At 53.0% G+C, this 17,211-nt stretch overlaps 3 protein-coding genes across 3 annotated transcripts in view; 2 read left to right on the forward strand and 1 right to left on the reverse strand.

Annotated features, from left to right (window-relative positions):
- Positions 1 to 10,508, forward strand: part of dlk2 (delta-like 2 homolog (Drosophila)) — a 20,991-nt gene extending 10,483 nt beyond the window's left edge. Inside the window, exons 3-7 of the mRNA XM_056609908.1 lie at positions 6,262 to 6,331; positions 7,739 to 7,869; positions 8,122 to 8,266; positions 8,462 to 8,810; positions 9,129 to 10,508. Of these exons, the coding sequence (XP_056465883.1) occupies positions 6,262 to 6,331; positions 7,739 to 7,869; positions 8,122 to 8,266; positions 8,462 to 8,810; positions 9,129 to 9,485 (1,052 nt within the window). The 3' untranslated portion in view covers positions 9,486 to 10,508. The remainder of the gene's footprint in view (positions 1 to 6,261; positions 6,332 to 7,738; positions 7,870 to 8,121; positions 8,267 to 8,461; positions 8,811 to 9,128) is intronic.
- Positions 10,509 to 10,873: 365 nt separating this feature from the next.
- Positions 10,874 to 13,249, reverse strand: dnph1 (2'-deoxynucleoside 5'-phosphate N-hydrolase 1). The gene is made up of 4 exons (XM_056609638.1): positions 12,996 to 13,249; positions 12,211 to 12,282; positions 11,242 to 11,352; positions 10,874 to 11,151 (listed from the first exon to the last, which is right to left on the reverse strand). The coding sequence occupies exons 1-4, from the start codon at positions 13,129 to 13,131 to the stop codon at positions 11,033 to 11,035; spliced, it is 438 nt and encodes a 145-aa protein (XP_056465613.1). The 5' UTR covers positions 13,132 to 13,249; the 3' UTR covers positions 10,874 to 11,032.
- Positions 13,250 to 13,617: 368 nt separating this feature from the next.
- Positions 13,618 to 16,536, forward strand: mea1 (male-enhanced antigen 1). Its single transcript, XM_056609637.1, has 4 exons — positions 13,618 to 13,691; positions 13,954 to 14,286; positions 14,709 to 14,811; positions 15,010 to 16,536. The coding sequence occupies exons 2-4, from the start codon at positions 13,987 to 13,989 to the stop codon at positions 15,201 to 15,203; spliced, it is 597 nt and encodes a 198-aa protein (XP_056465612.1). The 5' UTR covers positions 13,618 to 13,691; positions 13,954 to 13,986; the 3' UTR covers positions 15,204 to 16,536.
- The last annotated feature ends 675 nt before the right edge of the window (positions 16,537 to 17,211 follow it).

Here is a 17,211-nt window from a genome sequence, read left to right on the forward strand (position 1 = left end):
GGGAGCCAATCACCAAGCTGCCTTCTCCCCCCCACTCGGCGCGCGATTGGCTGGTTTAACAAAATGACGACAGGCAAGCGGCAGCAAGCAGCCAATTGCGTACAGAGTCAGTTGAACTAGGCCCGATGATCATGCCTCTTGAGCTGAAGAAAATGACAGCAGCTTCCCCAGACCAACATGCGATCTACGATGGAGGTCTGGCCAAAGCCAGGCTAGGTTGCAGTCCCCGCGTAGCTCAACTGGCAGAGCAAGGCACTCACACTGGCAGGGTTGGTGGTTACAGTCCCCGCGTAGCTCAACTGGCAGAGCAAGGCACTCACACTGGCAGGGTTGGTGGTTACAGTCCCCGCGTAGCTCAACTGGCAGAGCAAGGCACTTACGCGGCCAGGGTTGGTGAAGACAGTCCCTGTGTAGCTCAACTGGGAGGACAAGGTGCTCACACTGCCAGGGTTGGTGGTTACATTCCCTGGTTTGCCCAACTGGGAGGGCAAGGCACTCACATTACAAGTGTGAGGTTGAATTCCCTGTGTAAGAGCAGGACATTAGCACTGATCTACGCACAGCTCTGTTAAACAGAGCATAATCTTTTGAATGACATGTGACATATTTTACTAAATAGCTTGTAACTTCAGTGTGACCTACTGTAACTTCTGTAAAAACTATATATTCTGTGAATAACCACATATCCTACAAACTGGAGTGTGTATCCCATAGAGACCTGTGTACCTTCTGTTTGTAAGTTAGTTGCAGCCGTTATGTTCTGAACACAACGCCATACGATAGATGGGAATTTTTCCAAAATATCGGATTACTATCAATCCCAACAGCACTATTAATACAGTTAATAGCACCTGCACTATTAATACTGCAGCACCCGTTCCTCAGTACTGCACTGAAACCCTCTCACGGTCACATGACTGGCTCTGGGGTTTGGTGATGTGGTTCCTGTTGTCCTGGGGATCAGTGATGAGTCCTCTCATAACTTATTCATCAGACACTGTTCAAATGAAACCTCTCGGATTCATTAGCCGCCAAGCTGTCCCCCTCCCTGGTGGACTGAGCTGCGAAACCCTCCTCTCCTACTGTCCCTCCTGGGGGGAGGGAGGGGGGAGGAGGGAGGGAGGAGGGAGGGAGGGAGGAGAGATGATGCAATTGACCTCAGACACACGACCAACATGTTGTAGGATTATGGATACATTGATAATATTCATGACACTAGTTTATTTGCTGAGGAGCAGGTAGGGGTTAGACAGTAAAGAGACAGGTCGTGTGCAAAGATTCTGTCACCCAGGTTCAGCCCAGGTCTTGCCAAGGTTGGGGGTTGGGGGGTCTGGGGGTTGGGGGTTGGTAGTCGGGGGGTCGGGTATGAGGACATGGGGGTGAAGACGGCTGGAGCGAGCTTGATGTCGCTGGCTAAATATTTTTCTAGTGCAGCAGTTAGGAGCCAGAGGAAGATTAAAGCATGGTTCATATGACGAACACACACACACACGCACACACACACACACACACACACACACACATACACACACACACACACACGCACAGACACACACACACACACACACGCGCGCGCACACACACACACGCACACACGCACACACACACACACACACACACACACACACACACACACACACACACACACACGTGGGGGTGTGCATGTACGTAGCCAGGTCGGTCTGGAAGAGGTTCATCTGGCAGCAAGCGGGCGGTTTCGGTTTCACAGCTCCAGCAAATTTAGATCAGGACCAGTTTCAATCCAGTCCCTCCAGAAAAACGTGACTACGGGATCGCATAATTCAATGCATAATCAGCCAAAGTCTGCATATTCATGCGGGGGGCGCTTTTCTTCAAATATGCTGCACTTTCACCGCATAAATTTCCGATTTCCACACAAAATATGCGGGGCTTGCATGATTTCATAATCCCTGCATTTTCGTTGCAAAAAAGTCATATATATCTTAGCAGAAAGTTGAAAGTTGTTCACTTCACACAAGAGCAGCCATTACCCCCTGTTGCCATGGGAACGTTATGAAGTGACGTAATTATGCGACGTGAACTTCATCGAAAAGCTGCATTTTTCGCAAGTTCCCGCATTTTTCAGCAAGTTCCCGCAATTTTTGCAAGTTCCCGCAACTTCTTAACTCCTCCCCCTCTTGGCAGGTGAGCTCGGGACACCGGTACACACCTGATCCACCAATCAACCAATCAGGAGCACTTTTGGGCGGAGCTTAGAGTGGGTGGGCGAAGCTTAGAGCTAGCTGGGTGGGCAGAGCTTGGAGCTTGCTGAGAGGGCAGAGCTTTGAGCTAGCTCAGTGGGCGGGGCTTAAAGATGGATGGGTGGGCGTACTGTTTAGTCTCATGGTTCGAATCATTTCGTAAGCAACCACCTTTACTTCAAAACTCCAAAATGGTGCCGAACAAATCACTGGAAAGTCGGACGATTGAGTCCTTCAGGCGATTTGGAAGTCGAGTTCTAGGTAGAGGTAGCAGGCCGCCATACTTTCATAACGCGCGATGAGACCAAACTCTCTTATATAAGAAGATGGCCGACTGTGACGGTTCTGAAGTTGGGCGTAACATTCCAGGTCGGGTCCCGATCTGCTCTGACACTCACACATCCTTCCTTCAGAGCAACCCCTTTATGTTCTCATGCTGACAAACATCGCACTACAGAAGAAGATACTACCATTCAGCCAATCACCAGCACTGTAACCATGAAAGTAGAACCCAGCTACTACTACTCTATTGTTATTCTATCACTACTACTACTACTGCTCTACTGTCATTCTCTCACTACTACTACTACTAAGCGTCTTTGAGCATTTAGAAAATTGCTATAGAAATCGGATCAATTATTATTATTATTATTACTACTATTGTTATTCTCATACTGCTCACATGCTCTCGGCTTCCTTGACGGGGGCTCTATTCCCCCCCCCCCCCCCTCCCGCCTTGTGTTGTTGTCTGAAAACAGAAGCTGCTGGTAAACCTCTGTCAACAGTCATGAGTGCTCCCCTCTCTCTCTCTCTATCTCTCTCTCTCTCTCTCTCTCTCTCTCTCTCTGTCTCCCCCATCACTGTCTCCCACCATCTCACTGTCCTGCTGCCTTTCTCTCGTTTGAGGGAAGATCATCAAAACACACACACACACACACACACACACACACACACACACACACACACACACACACACACACACACACACACACACACACACACACACACACACACACACACACCCCTCAGCGCTGTGCTCGGTGGCAACACCGCTGGCTGTGTCTGTCAGGGGGTCAGCGGGGAGATGTGTGAGGTGTAGGGGGACCCCACGACCCCCCAGCTGTCCCAGCACTCCCACAGCGTGTCCGGACCCCGGTCTGATATCACCCCCCTCAGCTGCTTGCGCTGGGAGGCCAGATAGCCCATTGTTCAAGGTCTGTGTGTGTGTGTGAGCGTGTGTGTGTGAGTGTGTGTGTGTGAGCGTGTGTGTATGTGTGTGAGTGTTATTGTGTGAGTGTGTGAGTGTGTGAGTGTGTGCGTTAGCGTGTTTGTGTGTGAGTTGTGTGTGTGTGTGTGCGTGCGTGCCTACTTTTGAGTGCATGTGTATGTGTGTGTGTGTGTGTGCGAGTGCCTAAATGTGAATATGTTTGTGCGTGCGTGTGCATGCACGCGCGTGTGCGTGTGTGTTTGTGTGTGTGTGTGTGTGTGAATGCGGGCACGTGCGTGAAAGTGTGTGTGTGAGTGTTCCCACAGCCTAAATGACAGTCACCAGGTCAGGAGACATTCCCGACATTCCGACCCGACTCCGACCCGAGCCCAGAGGAGACCGGACCCCCAACGTTACAGATTCCTCGTTAACGGCCTCCCCAGGAATAAATCATCCGGCGGCCCCTCTGAGCCTCCCTTTGTATTTAGACCCCCTGATGAAGGGGGTCGAGACAGATATAGAGACAAAGGCATCGGATTGGACGGCTGATGGATGGATGTGAAGGAACAGCCAATGGCAGGAGTGTATTTGGGAAAAGATGGTCCAGCATGAAGCTGGTCGGATGTACAATGGCTCTGTGGCTCCACATGAGTCAATAAACAATGTTATGGTTGGATATTAATAAAGGTAATCAGGTGATGGAGGGATGAGATGAGAGAGAGAGGGATGAAGAGATGAGAGGAGAGACAGAATGATAGAGGGATGAGAGAGGAAAGACAGAATGATGGAGAGATGACAGAGGAGAGACAGAATGATGGAGAGATGAGAGAGGAAAGGCAGAAAGATGGAGAGATGACAGAGGAGAGACAGAATGATGGAGAGATGACAGAGGAGAGACAGAATGATGGAGAGATGAGAGAGGAGAGACAGAATGATGGAGGGAGGAGAGGAGAGACAGAATGATGGAGAGATGAGAGAGGAGAGACAGAATGATGGGGAGATGAGAGAGGAGAGACAGAATGATGGAGGGAGGAGAGGAGAGAGCTTTGCCAGAAGTGAAAGGGGAAGGTGAGTTGTAGTGGGTGGGGTTAAGGTGTGGGAGGGGTGCGCGCTGAATTCCAGGTGTTGTCTGGGCAGGAGCGAGCAGGTAGAGACACACGCGCTGCATTCCCCCCTGCCAACACGCCTCCACATACGTTTGCCGCGTGCCGCCAGCAGACAGGCGTGCTGCCACACATACGCACACACACGCATACACGTGCACACACGAGTGCACACACACGCACACACTCACACACACATGCACGTTCTCACACACACACACACACACACACACACACACACACACACACACACACACACACACACACACACACACACACACACACACACACACACACACACACACACACACACGTCCCCGGTACAGTGTTGGCTCCTAACTACGACCCACTTGGCAGTCCGTTTGTATCAGAGGTGCATGAGCCTTCGCCTTCTAAAGGTGAAATGTTTGATCAACTATATTTAAATGTATCGACAAATTTCTCAAGTTTATAGATTATAAGACCCCTCCTAAAACCTCAGACACTTCCTAGGAAACCCTGTGTTGGGGGTCTGCCTCAGACCAGACCAGACCAGACTGGATCAGACTAGACTAGACTAGAACAGACCAGACTGGACCAGATCAGACCAGACCGGGATAGACCGGACCAGACCAGACCAGACCAGACTAGACCGGACCATGCTAGTTTATCTCAGACCTGACCAGTCCAGACCAGACAAGACCAGTCTGGCTCCGAGCAGAAGTCTGCTGTCCAAACACATGCGTTGTGCCACCATGTTTGTTATGATTAGGGCTGTGTGTGTGTGTGTGTGTGTGTGTGTGTGTGTGTGTGTGTGTGTGTGTGTGTGTGTGTGTGTGTGTGTGTGTGTGGTGTGTCAGCTGCCCCGCGTCTCGCCGAGCTGCTGTGGTAACGCCACACCACACACGCGTGCCGCGCCCCCCCCCCCACCTTGGGTCAAGGGTCGACGCCGTCTGCCATCATCGGCCGACCAATGGGAGGGGAGGGGGAGGGACAGCTGTCAGCACCGGGGGGAAGTCCCACATCCTCCTGGAGGTCCTGGCTGCTGATTGGTCGCTTACTATCAAAGCAAAAGAAGCCATGGATCCCCCTTGTTTCAGCAGCAGGTCAAAGGTCAAGAAATGTAGCCTCCCCGAGATGTTTAGTGGAGCTGATTCATGACAAGGAGAAGGATGGGGTTGCACTGGGCAGCTCCCACTAGAACCAGTAGAAGACTGGGGTTGTACTGGGCGGCTCCCAGTAGAACCAGTAGAAGACTTGGGTTGTACTGGGCGGCTCCAAGTAGAACCAGTAAAAGACTGGGGTTGTACTGGGCGGCTCCCAGTAGAACCAGTAGAAGACTTGGGTTGTACTGGGCGGCTCCAAGTAGAACCAGTAGAAGACTGGGGTTGTACTGGGCAGTTCCGGGTGTACACCAGAAAAAGACTGTGGTTGCACTGGGCCATTCCCAGTAGAACCAGTAGAAGACTGTTAATGTACTGGGCAGCTCCCAGTGCCCACCAGCAGAAGACCTGTTGAACTGTTGAACTGTCATATTTTAAAGACCGGCATAATGGTTTGCCCTCCCTCATCAGATTCTGACAGAACCTGCAATCATCTGCCGACTGACTGATTATACGTCTCTCTCTCTCCCCCCCCTCGCTCTCTCCCCATCATCATCATCAACTTCAAACTCTCTCTCCCCTCCTTCAACTCTCTCGCTTTCTCTTCCTTCTCCCTCTCTATTCTCTATCTCTCTCCTCCCCCTCAGTCTCCCTTCCAGAGTTCAACTGCTCGTGTAACCTCACCAACAGTCGCTGTGATGAGGCTGGAGTCTGCAGGTAACCAACAATCCCTCCATCTTGGATACATTGTTCTCTAAGGTTAAACCGTCCATCTTGGATCTGTTGTACCTAACATGCATTAATCTTGGATTTGGCGTACAGAACATGCGTCTATCTTGGATCTATTTTTCTATCATAACTATTTATCCGAGGTGGTGACAGTGTTGGAGGATGCAGCAGGCATATGTGCACATGTAGATGTGTTAGTATGTGGAATATGTTGCGATGATTGTGTTTTATACATGTGTTAGTATGTGGGCTATGGCGTGATGATATTCAGTGGCAATAAAGCTATCAGTGGCCTGGCGAATTCCTTGGCAGCGAAAACGCATGTCTGTCCAGACCGGCCAGCTTTTGTGGAGATGAGTTGAAATAGCGTTTCTGTGGCGCTCCAGTTGCGCGTTAGCACCTCCAAGCGGCCGACCACTGCAGGGACCGCTAATGAGCATGTAGCGACATTAGCATATCCGGGCTCGGAGTAGACTGGTTTAAATAATAGATGGTAGCATCATCTGGGTTAAATGAGAACTGGGATGAACCTGGATGGAGAGAGAGAGGAGAGCGAGAGAGAGAGAGAGAGAGAGAGAGAGAGAGAGAGAGAGAGAGAGAGAGAGACAGAGAGAGAGAGAGAGAGAGAGAGCGAGAGAGAGAGAGAGAGAGAGAGAGAGAGAGCGAGACAGAGAGAGAGCGAGAGCGAGACAGAGAGAGAGCGAGACAGAGAGAGAGAGAGACAGACAGACAGACAGAGAGAGAGAGAGAGAGAGAGAGAGAGAGAGAGACAGAGAGAGGGAGAGAGAGAGAGAGAGGAGAGAGGGTGAGAGAGAGAGAGACAGAGAGAGAGAGAGTGAAGGCAGAGGGAGGAACTAAAAGTTAATTATGTTTCTTAATATCTATTAAATCTAATTAATTCATATCTAATTAAAGCCTCCCTCACCTGCACTTCAGCCTCGTCTCAGAGTCCTTACAGACAATAGGTAGCTCATCCTGCCTTACCTTGACTCCTCCCCTCTCCTGCCCGGCTGTATGTTGTGGGTATCAAGGGGTGTGGTCTGTGAGTGATGTCACTAACAAGGTGGGCGTGGTCACTAACGAGCTGGGTGTGTCCCCAGGTGGGGCCCGGGGTGTGTTCTGTGGGTGATGTCATTAACGAGGTGGGCGTGGTCACTAACGAGCTGGGTGTGTCCCCAGGTGGGGCCCGGGGTGTGTTCTGTGGGTGATGTCACTAACGAGGTGGGCGTGGTCACTAACGAGCTGGGTGTGTCCCCAGGTGGGGCCCGGGGTGTGTTCTGTGGGTGATGTCACTAACGAGGTGGGCGTGGTCACTAACGAGGTGGGTGTGTCCCCATGTGTGACCCGGGCTGTGGTGGGTGGGTGATGTCACTAACGAGGTGGGTGTGTCCCCAGGTGTGACCCGGGCTGGGCGGGGCCGCGCTGCGAGGCCTGCGTGCCGACCCCGGGCTGCGTCCACGGCTCCTGCCACCAGCCCTGGCAGTGCAGCTGCCTCCCGGGCTGGGGGGGGCGCTTCTGCGACAAAGGTGAGGCCAGGAGGTGGCGCCGGGATGTCATCAGTGGGGGACGGGGGGGGTTCTAGAACGTTAGTGTCTCCCTCTGCAACACAGGACAGACGTGCTGTGTTTCTGTGTTTATGTTTGGGGGTAGTAGGGGCGGTCTCGTAAAAAGGGGCGGAGAGAGTGACGGAGGAAGGAAAGGGGGCCGTAGGGGGGGGGGGGGGGGGTCATAACAGCTGAAGCTCCTACATGATGATGTCACTTCCTGCTTCCTGCCAGACGTCCAGGTGTGCTGGAGGGAGGAACCGTGCCGGAACGGGGCCACCTGCATGATGGAGGAGTCGGGGGACTACACCTGCCTCTGTCCCCACGGCTACCAGGGGAGACACTGCCAGCTGAAGACTGGACCCTGCTCCCAGAGACGGTGAGGGGGGGGAGGGGGGCAGAGGGAGGGAGGGAGCGGGGCAGAGGGAGGGAGAGAGAGAGCGAGAGAGAGGGCGAGAGCGAGAGCGAGAGAGGGAACACCGGGGTTTGACCCCAGAACCTGTTGACTCCGGGCCCCTAGCCCCCCCCCCCCTCCTGCTGTGTGGCTAACCCCTCCCTCCCTCCCTCCCCCCAGGTCTCCGTGCCGTAACGGCGGTCAGTGCGAGGACGACGGCGGCTACGCCAACGCGCTGCGCTGCCGCTGCCTGGCGGGCTACGGGGGCCCGCGCTGCGAGGTGGACCTGGACGACTGCGCCATGCGGCCCTGCGGGGGCGGGGCCACCTGCGTGGACGGGGTCAACCGCTTCTCCTGCCTCTGCCCCCCCGGCTTCAGCGGGCGCTTCTGCTCGCTGAACACGGACGAGTGCGCCGACCGGCCCTGCCTCAACGGGGGCCGCTGCCTGGACGGCGCCGGGACCTTCCGCTGCGTCTGCCCCCCCGGGTTCACCGGCCCCGCCTGCCAGGAGGCGCGGGGGAGGGAGGAGGTACAGGGGAGGGAGGAGGAGGAGGAGGAGGAGAAGGGGGAGGAGGGCGAGGCCCGCCCCCGACTGCCGGTCTGGACCTCCCAGGGCTGGGAGAGAGGAGGAGGAGGAGGAGGAGGAGGAAGGGGAGGGGGAGGGGGAGGAGGAGGGGGAGAAGGAGGAGGGGGAGGAGGAGGAGGAGCAGGAGGAGGAGGGGGAGGAGGAGGAGGAGCAGGAGGAGGAGCAGGGGGGAGGACTAAGCAGTGGGGGACTCCTGGAGCCGGCGGGTCGTTGGCCGGAGGCGGGAATGCCTCTCTCATCAGGACCACGGCGTCGTCGGAGGCCAGGGACCCCCTCCTGTTCAAGGTGTCTGTGAGGGAGGTGGGGGCCCAGGGAGGGGGCCTCTCCCAGGCCCAGGTCCTGTTGGTGGGGGTCCTGGGGGCCCTGACCCTGGCCGTGGTGCTGATCACCGCCGGCGTGGTGCTCCGGGGCCGCTGCCAGAACCGGGACCAGGGGCCCCGACACAGACCGCCCCCGCCGTCGGCACGGCATCGGGAGGAGAGCGGGTTGTCGTTGGCGACGGCGATGCCTGAGCAGAGCCGGGGGGCAGTGGAGGAGCAGGAGTGTAAGATCAGCTTCCTGGACCCGCCCACCGGGACGGAACCAGAGAAGAAGAGACTCAACTCTGCGGTGATATAGACGAGCGGACACAGGGGCGTTCAAGCTAGGAACACCATGGAGAGAGAGAGAGAGGGCACAGGTTCGAGGGACACGGGACGAGAGACAGAGACAGAGACACACAGAGAGACACAGAGAGAGAGAGCGAGAGAGAGTCCCGCCCTGTGAACCTGCTCAGAGAAGCTGCAGGTCCTGGTCTGACCCGGGTCTGAACCCGGGTCCGAGCCCCTCGCTGCCCGGGTCCTGTTGGACCTGCATTCCGGACCAGGACCAGTACTGGTCCAGACCCACCAGGGTCCAGGAGTAACCCTGGAACAGAGAGAGACCGGGACCAGAGAGAGAGACCGGACCAGAGAGAGAGACCGGGACCAGGGGCTCGGTCCTCTGTCTAACATTCCCTCCGGGTCGTGACCTCCGTGCCGAGAGGTCACGACCCCTGACCCTTCCCAGGGAGGGTCATGCGACACAGAATCCAGGGTTCATTTCAGGACGGCTTTCAGCCCTCCAGGGGGCAGGGGCTACAGACTGCTGACCGACCCCATGAGCTGGTCGTCTTGGATACCATGCCCCCGCCCCCAGAGGCCGTCGTCATGGGTACCACACCCCCACCTCAAGAGGCCGTCATCATGGGTACCACGCCCCTCCCCCAGAGGCCGTTGTCATGGGTACACCGCCCCTCCCACAGAGGCCGACGTCATCATCACATGAGGAAGCCCGCGTGCCACTCTGCTAACGCCCTTTTGTGGACTAGGCTCAGAATCGCAGACGCAGAACCAAGAATGCGTCGACATGGACACCCACTGCATCGTTAGGCCGTTGCCGTGGAAACCCACAGCAACACTAGGGCGTTGTTAGGGCGACTCTTCAGCGAAGGTGGTGGAGCTGTAGGCCGTGGTTCAGGCTGGCCCCCCCACAGTCACCGGCCCCCAGAGAGGGGCCTGTGTAAATGTGTATATAGATGTACGTTATTTATTGATGTCCTTTATGTTGTGGAAGCTTAATGTCTTTTTCTGGGCAGTTTTGTTGAATTGTGGCAATAAAGATGCAAATAATGTTCCTTTGGTCCTCAATGAAGGAATCGATTCATCAGAATGACGCGCACACACACACACACAGGATGGATATTCTAATTCAGTTAGGCTGCACATAAAAAAAATCTAAGCAAATGTGTGTGTACTGTGTGTGTGTGTGTTTGTGTTGAGGACCACCCACAACGATGTTGACGAATAGCCCCCCCGCTGACTAAGACAGAAGGAACAGCGAAGGTCGCTTTAGAATACCCCGTAATCATATTAAAAGAAAAAAAGAATTAATAACGAAGCAGTTAAACAAAAAAAAGGTAATTATACCATTTGGTTCAGTCACTATAATCGGCACACCTCTACTGACACCAAGTGGTGAAACGTTGCTACGTGTAACGAAAGCCAAACAACACAGCTGTCGGTTCAAGGCATTGTTGGATTTTATATCAACACACGGTAAAAAACACACAGGTTGAACGGTTCCCACGTTCAGCTGGGAGGTCAGAGGTCAGGTTACATTATAAAAACATTTGATCATCCATTTCTTCAGACTTTGTTCAGCTTGGCGAAATACTCGTCCAAAATGGCCTCCACTTCCTCCTCGGCGTAGTCGCGGACCTGGACCCGTTCTCCGTCGTCCGCCCCGCGGATCATGGCCGACAGCGCTGGACACGAACACAGTCAGCATTAAAAATGGCCGACAGTAGAACATTAGTGTGAGCGGGCGGCGGAGAGGAATGGAGCGGGGGTCTTACATCGTTCGGACGAGGGCCGGAACAGACAGAAGATATTCTTCTCCATGGCAACTGCTCGGCCCAGCTCGTAGCCCACCCCTAGCGACGGCTGCGTCACCTCGGCAACGATCACTAAGGACCAACAAGCACAGCTTAGTCTGGGACTGATGGGCCAGAGGGAGCTGGTGCGGGAGTTTATCCATGTAGCAAAACACGTTAGATACAGACTACAGTCCACTACATACTACTACTTCTACATATTAACACCTTGTATCCAAACATCTAAAATCAATGAGCATATTGACCATATAACCTTCTAGCCAACAGTTAATTCCAAAAGGTAGGTTTAAGACAGTACAGAGACAGGTCATTAAGGAGCAGGTAGGGGTTAGACAGTACAGAGACAGGTCATTAAGGAGCAGGTAGGGGTTAGACAGTACAGAGACAGGTCATTAAGGAGAAGGTAGGGGATAGACAGTACAGAGACAGGTCATTAAGGAGCAGGTAGGGGTTAGACAGTACAGGGCACCAGGGCGCCTGCAAGGACCATATGAGGCGCCCGCAGGCCTGTTCTATAAAACAGCAGAACTCATTGTTGAACAACTCTTTCCCACCTTTTTTAAGTAATTGTTGATAATTATTGTGAGAAATCATTAACATCATCTGTGTCTTCAAATAGATGAGTATCATTAATAATAGTATATATAAAAGCAACCTGAGCTAATTTGTTATTTCAGAAGAGTGTATCAAACTGGGTGCCCTTCGTATGACTCAGTACCCATGAAGTAGCTCTCAGGTTCAAAAAGGTTGGTGACCCCTGGGTTAGACAGTACAGAGACGGGTCATTAAGGAGCCGGTAGGGGTTAGAAGCCTCTTCACCAGGGTGCCTTGCTGAAGAGGCTCAGGGTAGACAGAGGAATTAAACCTTTTGGCTCGGAGCCTCCAACCCCAACAACTAGACTATCCCCAGACCAGAGAGAAAGTCCTCACCGTCGGACAGCGATAGCCAGTCCATGTCTCTCTGGTGGATGGCCTTCTCCCCGCGCAGAGCTGCGTACTCTCCTGGGGAAACGGAGACAACAGACCCATCACTACGTCTGGCTGGACATGTACATTTACATTCAGGTCAGTTAACCCAAAGCGACTTATAATCAGTACATTTGTCAGAAGAAAGCGAAACAACAATATATCGCTGTCGGTACAATAAGGATGTTCGTTGAACAAAGAGCCAAACAACCGCTAGGTCAACCCATTCCCCGTAGACAACAGAGTAAGCTAGAAGAAGATGCTTCACGATGCTAAGGACTATTTTTAAGTGCCAGGATGTACAACATACAATAAGTGTGGAAGCGGGGTGTGCGGGTTTGATAACATTTAGACCTAAATAGCATCACTACTCCAACTAGTAAACTATCTCTAGTATACTATCTAGTACCCTATCTGTCTAGTACACTAGCAAACTATCTCGTCCACTTACACTTTCTAGTACCCTATCTCTAGTAAACTATCTCTAGTGCCCTATCTCTAGTTTACTATCTAGTACACTTTACGGTACCCCATTTCTAGTACACTATCTCTAGTAAACAATCTCGTACACTTTCTCTAGTACACTATCTCTAGTCCACTATCGCTAGAATACTATCTAGTACTCTATACCTAGTTCACTACCCCTAGTTCACTATCCCTAGTACACTCTATCGAGAGGTGAATGCTTCTAAACCTTTAGATTGATTGATTAATCGATTGATTAATTGGTTGATTGTGATGGAGCTCACCTTTCTCTGACAGCTCACTGTGGCTCACGTGCTCCGTGAGCACTTGTCCAAACGTCTTTAACTTGCGGACGATCTTCTGATAGATGTCCACGTCCTGTCGCCCGCCTCGGATACTCCCACAGAAGTAGATATGCATGCTTGTGTATTAATTCACGGGTTTTAACGGCTTATTTAACGGGTTGACGGTACACGAAGCGACCTGCAGTAAGGAAAGCACGCTGCTGTTTGGCGCGCTGTATGCAAATGCAGCGTTGCGTAATGACGTCAAGCGTGACGCGCTCGGGGGGATTGTCGATAACGTCATTTCGCTTGTGGTTGAAAACTTCTGGGAATAATTACTTCTGATGATAATGTTGGAGTTCAGATCCTCACCAAACCAATCGCAAAATATTTCTAAAACTTTCATGAAATCTCATTTTATGATGTTATATTTAAAAGTGATACTATGCGTTTCAGTCATCTATAAGGGGGAAGTCTGCAACGGGAACATTTGTATTACCTAGCTTGTATTTATAAGATATTATTTAAAAAAATAAATTGAGATTCACCACACTGAAGAGCCAATAAAGAAGGTTTTGTCCGCAATATTTTAAAATTCCGTTTCCGCCTGTGACGTACCCGGAAGTAGAGCAACGGCCTCCCGGAGCGACCGACGACCATCAGGACAGCGCTGAATAAAGGGTGAATCCACACCAGGTAAGACAACATTAAACGTCATTAAACACAAACGTTAATGCTGGACGTTGACCAGCGACATATGCATGTGACAGAGGCGAATCCGATGATAAACAGCCCGTTAACGAGCTCCAGACCCGCCGTTGAGAGATCACAACACCAGCGCAGGGTGTCCAGACGGTCCGGGGCTCCTTGACGGTCTGTGGCTCTGTGACGGTCTGGCCTCCTTGCGTGTCGTGTCCCATCCTGCTGACCACTTGTGCCCGTCCCGTCCCGACCCCAGCCAGGCTCCTCCTCCAGACCGCCGTGACCGTGGATGGAAGTGGCGGTGTCGGGAGACATGGGACCGGAGAGAATCTTGCCAAACTCGGAGGACGACCTGGGTCAGGAGCGGCCGTCGGACGGAGCAGTTCACGACGTGGTGGGTGTGGGCGGGGAGTGGAGCGGGGAGGACGGCGATGAGGAGGAGGACGGAGGAGAGGGAGGCGTCGAGGAAGAGGAGGAGAACGCAGGGTACTACTACCAGCCGTTGAACCAGGACCCTGAGGGGCCGAACGGGCTGGAGGCAGGGGACCCCCACGCCGAGCAGATACTCGAGGTCCAGGACCGGATAGAGGTGAGGGCTCCCGTCCGCCCGGTGAAACACTGTCATCTGATTGTTGGAACGCACCCCCACTTTAACCCGGTTCGAGGTGGGGATGCATTCCAATAACTCGCTCTTCCATTGGTCCGTTTTGTGCTGATGCCACTGACCTCCACCACCACCTCACCTTCACCTGGAGGTTACAGAACGGTGTGTCGGCTTGTTTTGAAGTAAGCGTAGTTGAATCCACTAAAACTAAAGGGTTTGTTTAGATGTTTCAGTCCCCCTGGTTCAGCCATCCCAGCGGTGGTCTCACCGGTTGTTTAAATGTCCCGTCCACCAAGCCCTGGGACGTGATGTTATTGTTTTATATATTATGTATATTTTAGTGTGTATTATTCAAAGTGTACAGCAACTCAAACCTAAACTGAAGCCCTGTCCCCACGGTTGCCTAGTCGATGGGCCTGCACCTGCCCCCCCCTCCCGACAGTGATGAGGAGGTGGAGCCAGAGGGGGAGGTGGCCGAGCGAAGCCACGCCTCCATCCCCATGGACCAAGGTAAAGAGAACAGTGCTCCTAAGTGTGTGCAGTGCTGCCACAGTGTGTATAGTGCCTCAGTGTGTGTAGCGCTACAGTGTGTGGTTTTGTAGTGTGTGTAGCATTACACTGGTAGTGCCGTAGTGTTAAGGTGTGTGGTGCCGTAGTGTTAGTTTGTGTAGTGACGTGTGTTCTCTTCCCCCCCCCCCCCCCCCCCAGACCATGTGGAGCTGGTGAAGAGGACCATGGCCGCCATCGCCCTTCCCACCCTGGGGGTCCCGGCCTGGGCCCAGGCCATCTCCGACGACCAGTGGACCCACATGGTCCAGCACACCCTGCACACCCACCAGAGCAGCTCCGCCCTCCGCGGCCTGCCGGACGGGGACCCCGACCTGGACCCGGACCTGGACTGAACTATGAACCCCCCCCCCCCCCCCTCCCCTTACCGGACTGTGACCTCCGTGTGACCTTGGCTAGGAACCCCGCTGACCTCTGGGAGAGAAGACCCAGCCTGTCGGGGAACCACCTGTGTTTAGAACCAGTTCGACTCCAGTTTAAACCAGTTCAGCTCCGGTTTTAAGCAGGTCGCAGCTGTTTCAACCAATCCAATTCCGATAAGGTTTAGACCGTATCAAGTCTGAGCTGGTTTGAACCAGTTGAAACCGCGTATTCAACCAGTTTTAACCAGGGCTGCTAAAACCAGTTTAGACTGGCATGGATCCTGTTTAAACTAGTTTGCTGTTGTGCCACTGAAGCCCCTGTGAGCTCTAGGTGTTCCCAGTGTGTTGGTGTGTAGTGATGTGCGTCCTGTCCTCTGACCCTGCAGCTCTGTGGTTAGGCTGTTTAAATAAAGTTTTATTGAGTGAACTTGACAAAAACTGGACCCTTAACAGTAAACTTGCAGAACTCATCCAGAGTGGTCGGACAGATGTCGTCATGGTGATGTTATGATGGTTGAAATCCGACCAATCATATGATCCCGACCTGGCGCCGCCCAGTCAGAGGTCCGGGTCCAGGAGGTTTCTGCTGCTCTTCCCGCCCTTTAACCAACCAATCCCATAACCGATCCGTCTCTGAACCAATCAGAACCCTTGGTTCCCTCCCCCCTCTCTGTCTCCTACATTCCACCCAGACGCTTCTGTGAGTTACATTTGATTGTTTTTAACTTTGTTCCTTTTTATTGTCAATACAGTACAACTAATCAATACAATGCCGTCGTCAATACTCTGAGGAGCAGGAGGAGGAAACGACAGCGCGGCGACGTCAGACCTCCTCTTAATTCAGCTCCTCCGTACAAAAGCTTCCTCTGCGTGTGATGCTCTACTCTATTAAAGGACTCTGATGTACTCGTGTGGGAGTGGCTTACATGGTGCTGGCTGGGGTTGGGGACAGTCGTCTTGATTTGAAAATGGTGCCGTCTCTGAAGCTCCTCCTCCCCAGCTGGGGCGACGCCCCCCCCTGCGGAGGACAGGAGCCCGGCGGGACCGCAGGGGGTCCCGATCACATGACCCTCATTGCAGCGCACTAACAGAACTCGGATTCATCCGCCTGTCAAGCCCTTTGAGACGGTAATAGGGATTCAGGGCTATACAAATACCATCGAATTGAATTGAAACTTTAAACGCGGACGTTGCAACAGCTTCAGGCATACGGGGCGCATCCAATAAAATAATAACACCAGATTACTATTTGGATTACTATGTGTCCGGCCCAGCGAGCAGCCATTGGTTCGGTCGGTTTACCCTCCGAGCCTATTGGAGAAGGAGGGCGGGGCCTAGCCCCCGCCGTTGGAATGCTCAGAGTGATTGACAGCAAAGCTTGCGAGGAGGACACCAATCGGAGGGAGGCTGCCATGCAGCGATTGGACGCGGACCACCCAGGGGGAGATAAAGAGAATGGTCTCGCTGTGGTCTGTGGAGGATTGTTTCAACGCCCACTCATGCACTCTGCACAGCATGAGAGGTTTCACACTCGTATGATATTGCTTTGGCGCTTTGAGAATATGAAGAGGGGAGGGGCTTAATAGAGGAGGAGGAGCTTTAGGTAGTGTGTCTGGGTCGACAGCAGGGGTGGGATTGGAACCTGATACCAACCATAAGGAGGGTAAACTGTGCTGCAGGGAAGGATACCCACATGATAAGCATCATCTAACCCCCCTAAACCCTGACCCACATTATGAGCCATCATTTAACCCCCCTAAACCCTGACCCACATAATGAGCCATCATTTAACCCCCCTAAACCCTGACCCACATTATGAGCCATCATTTAACCCCCCTAAACCCTGACCCACATAATGAGCCATCATTTAACCCCCCTAAACCCTGACCCACATTATGAGCCATCATTTAACCCCCCTAAACCCTGACCCACATTATGAGCCATCATTTAACCCCCCTAAACCCTGACCCACATAATGAGC

Source organism: Gadus chalcogrammus, chromosome 15 (assembly GCF_026213295.1).
Source record: "Gadus chalcogrammus isolate NIFS_2021 chromosome 15, NIFS_Gcha_1.0, whole genome shotgun sequence".
NCBI lineage: Eukaryota > Metazoa > Chordata > Actinopteri > Gadiformes > Gadidae > Gadus > Gadus chalcogrammus.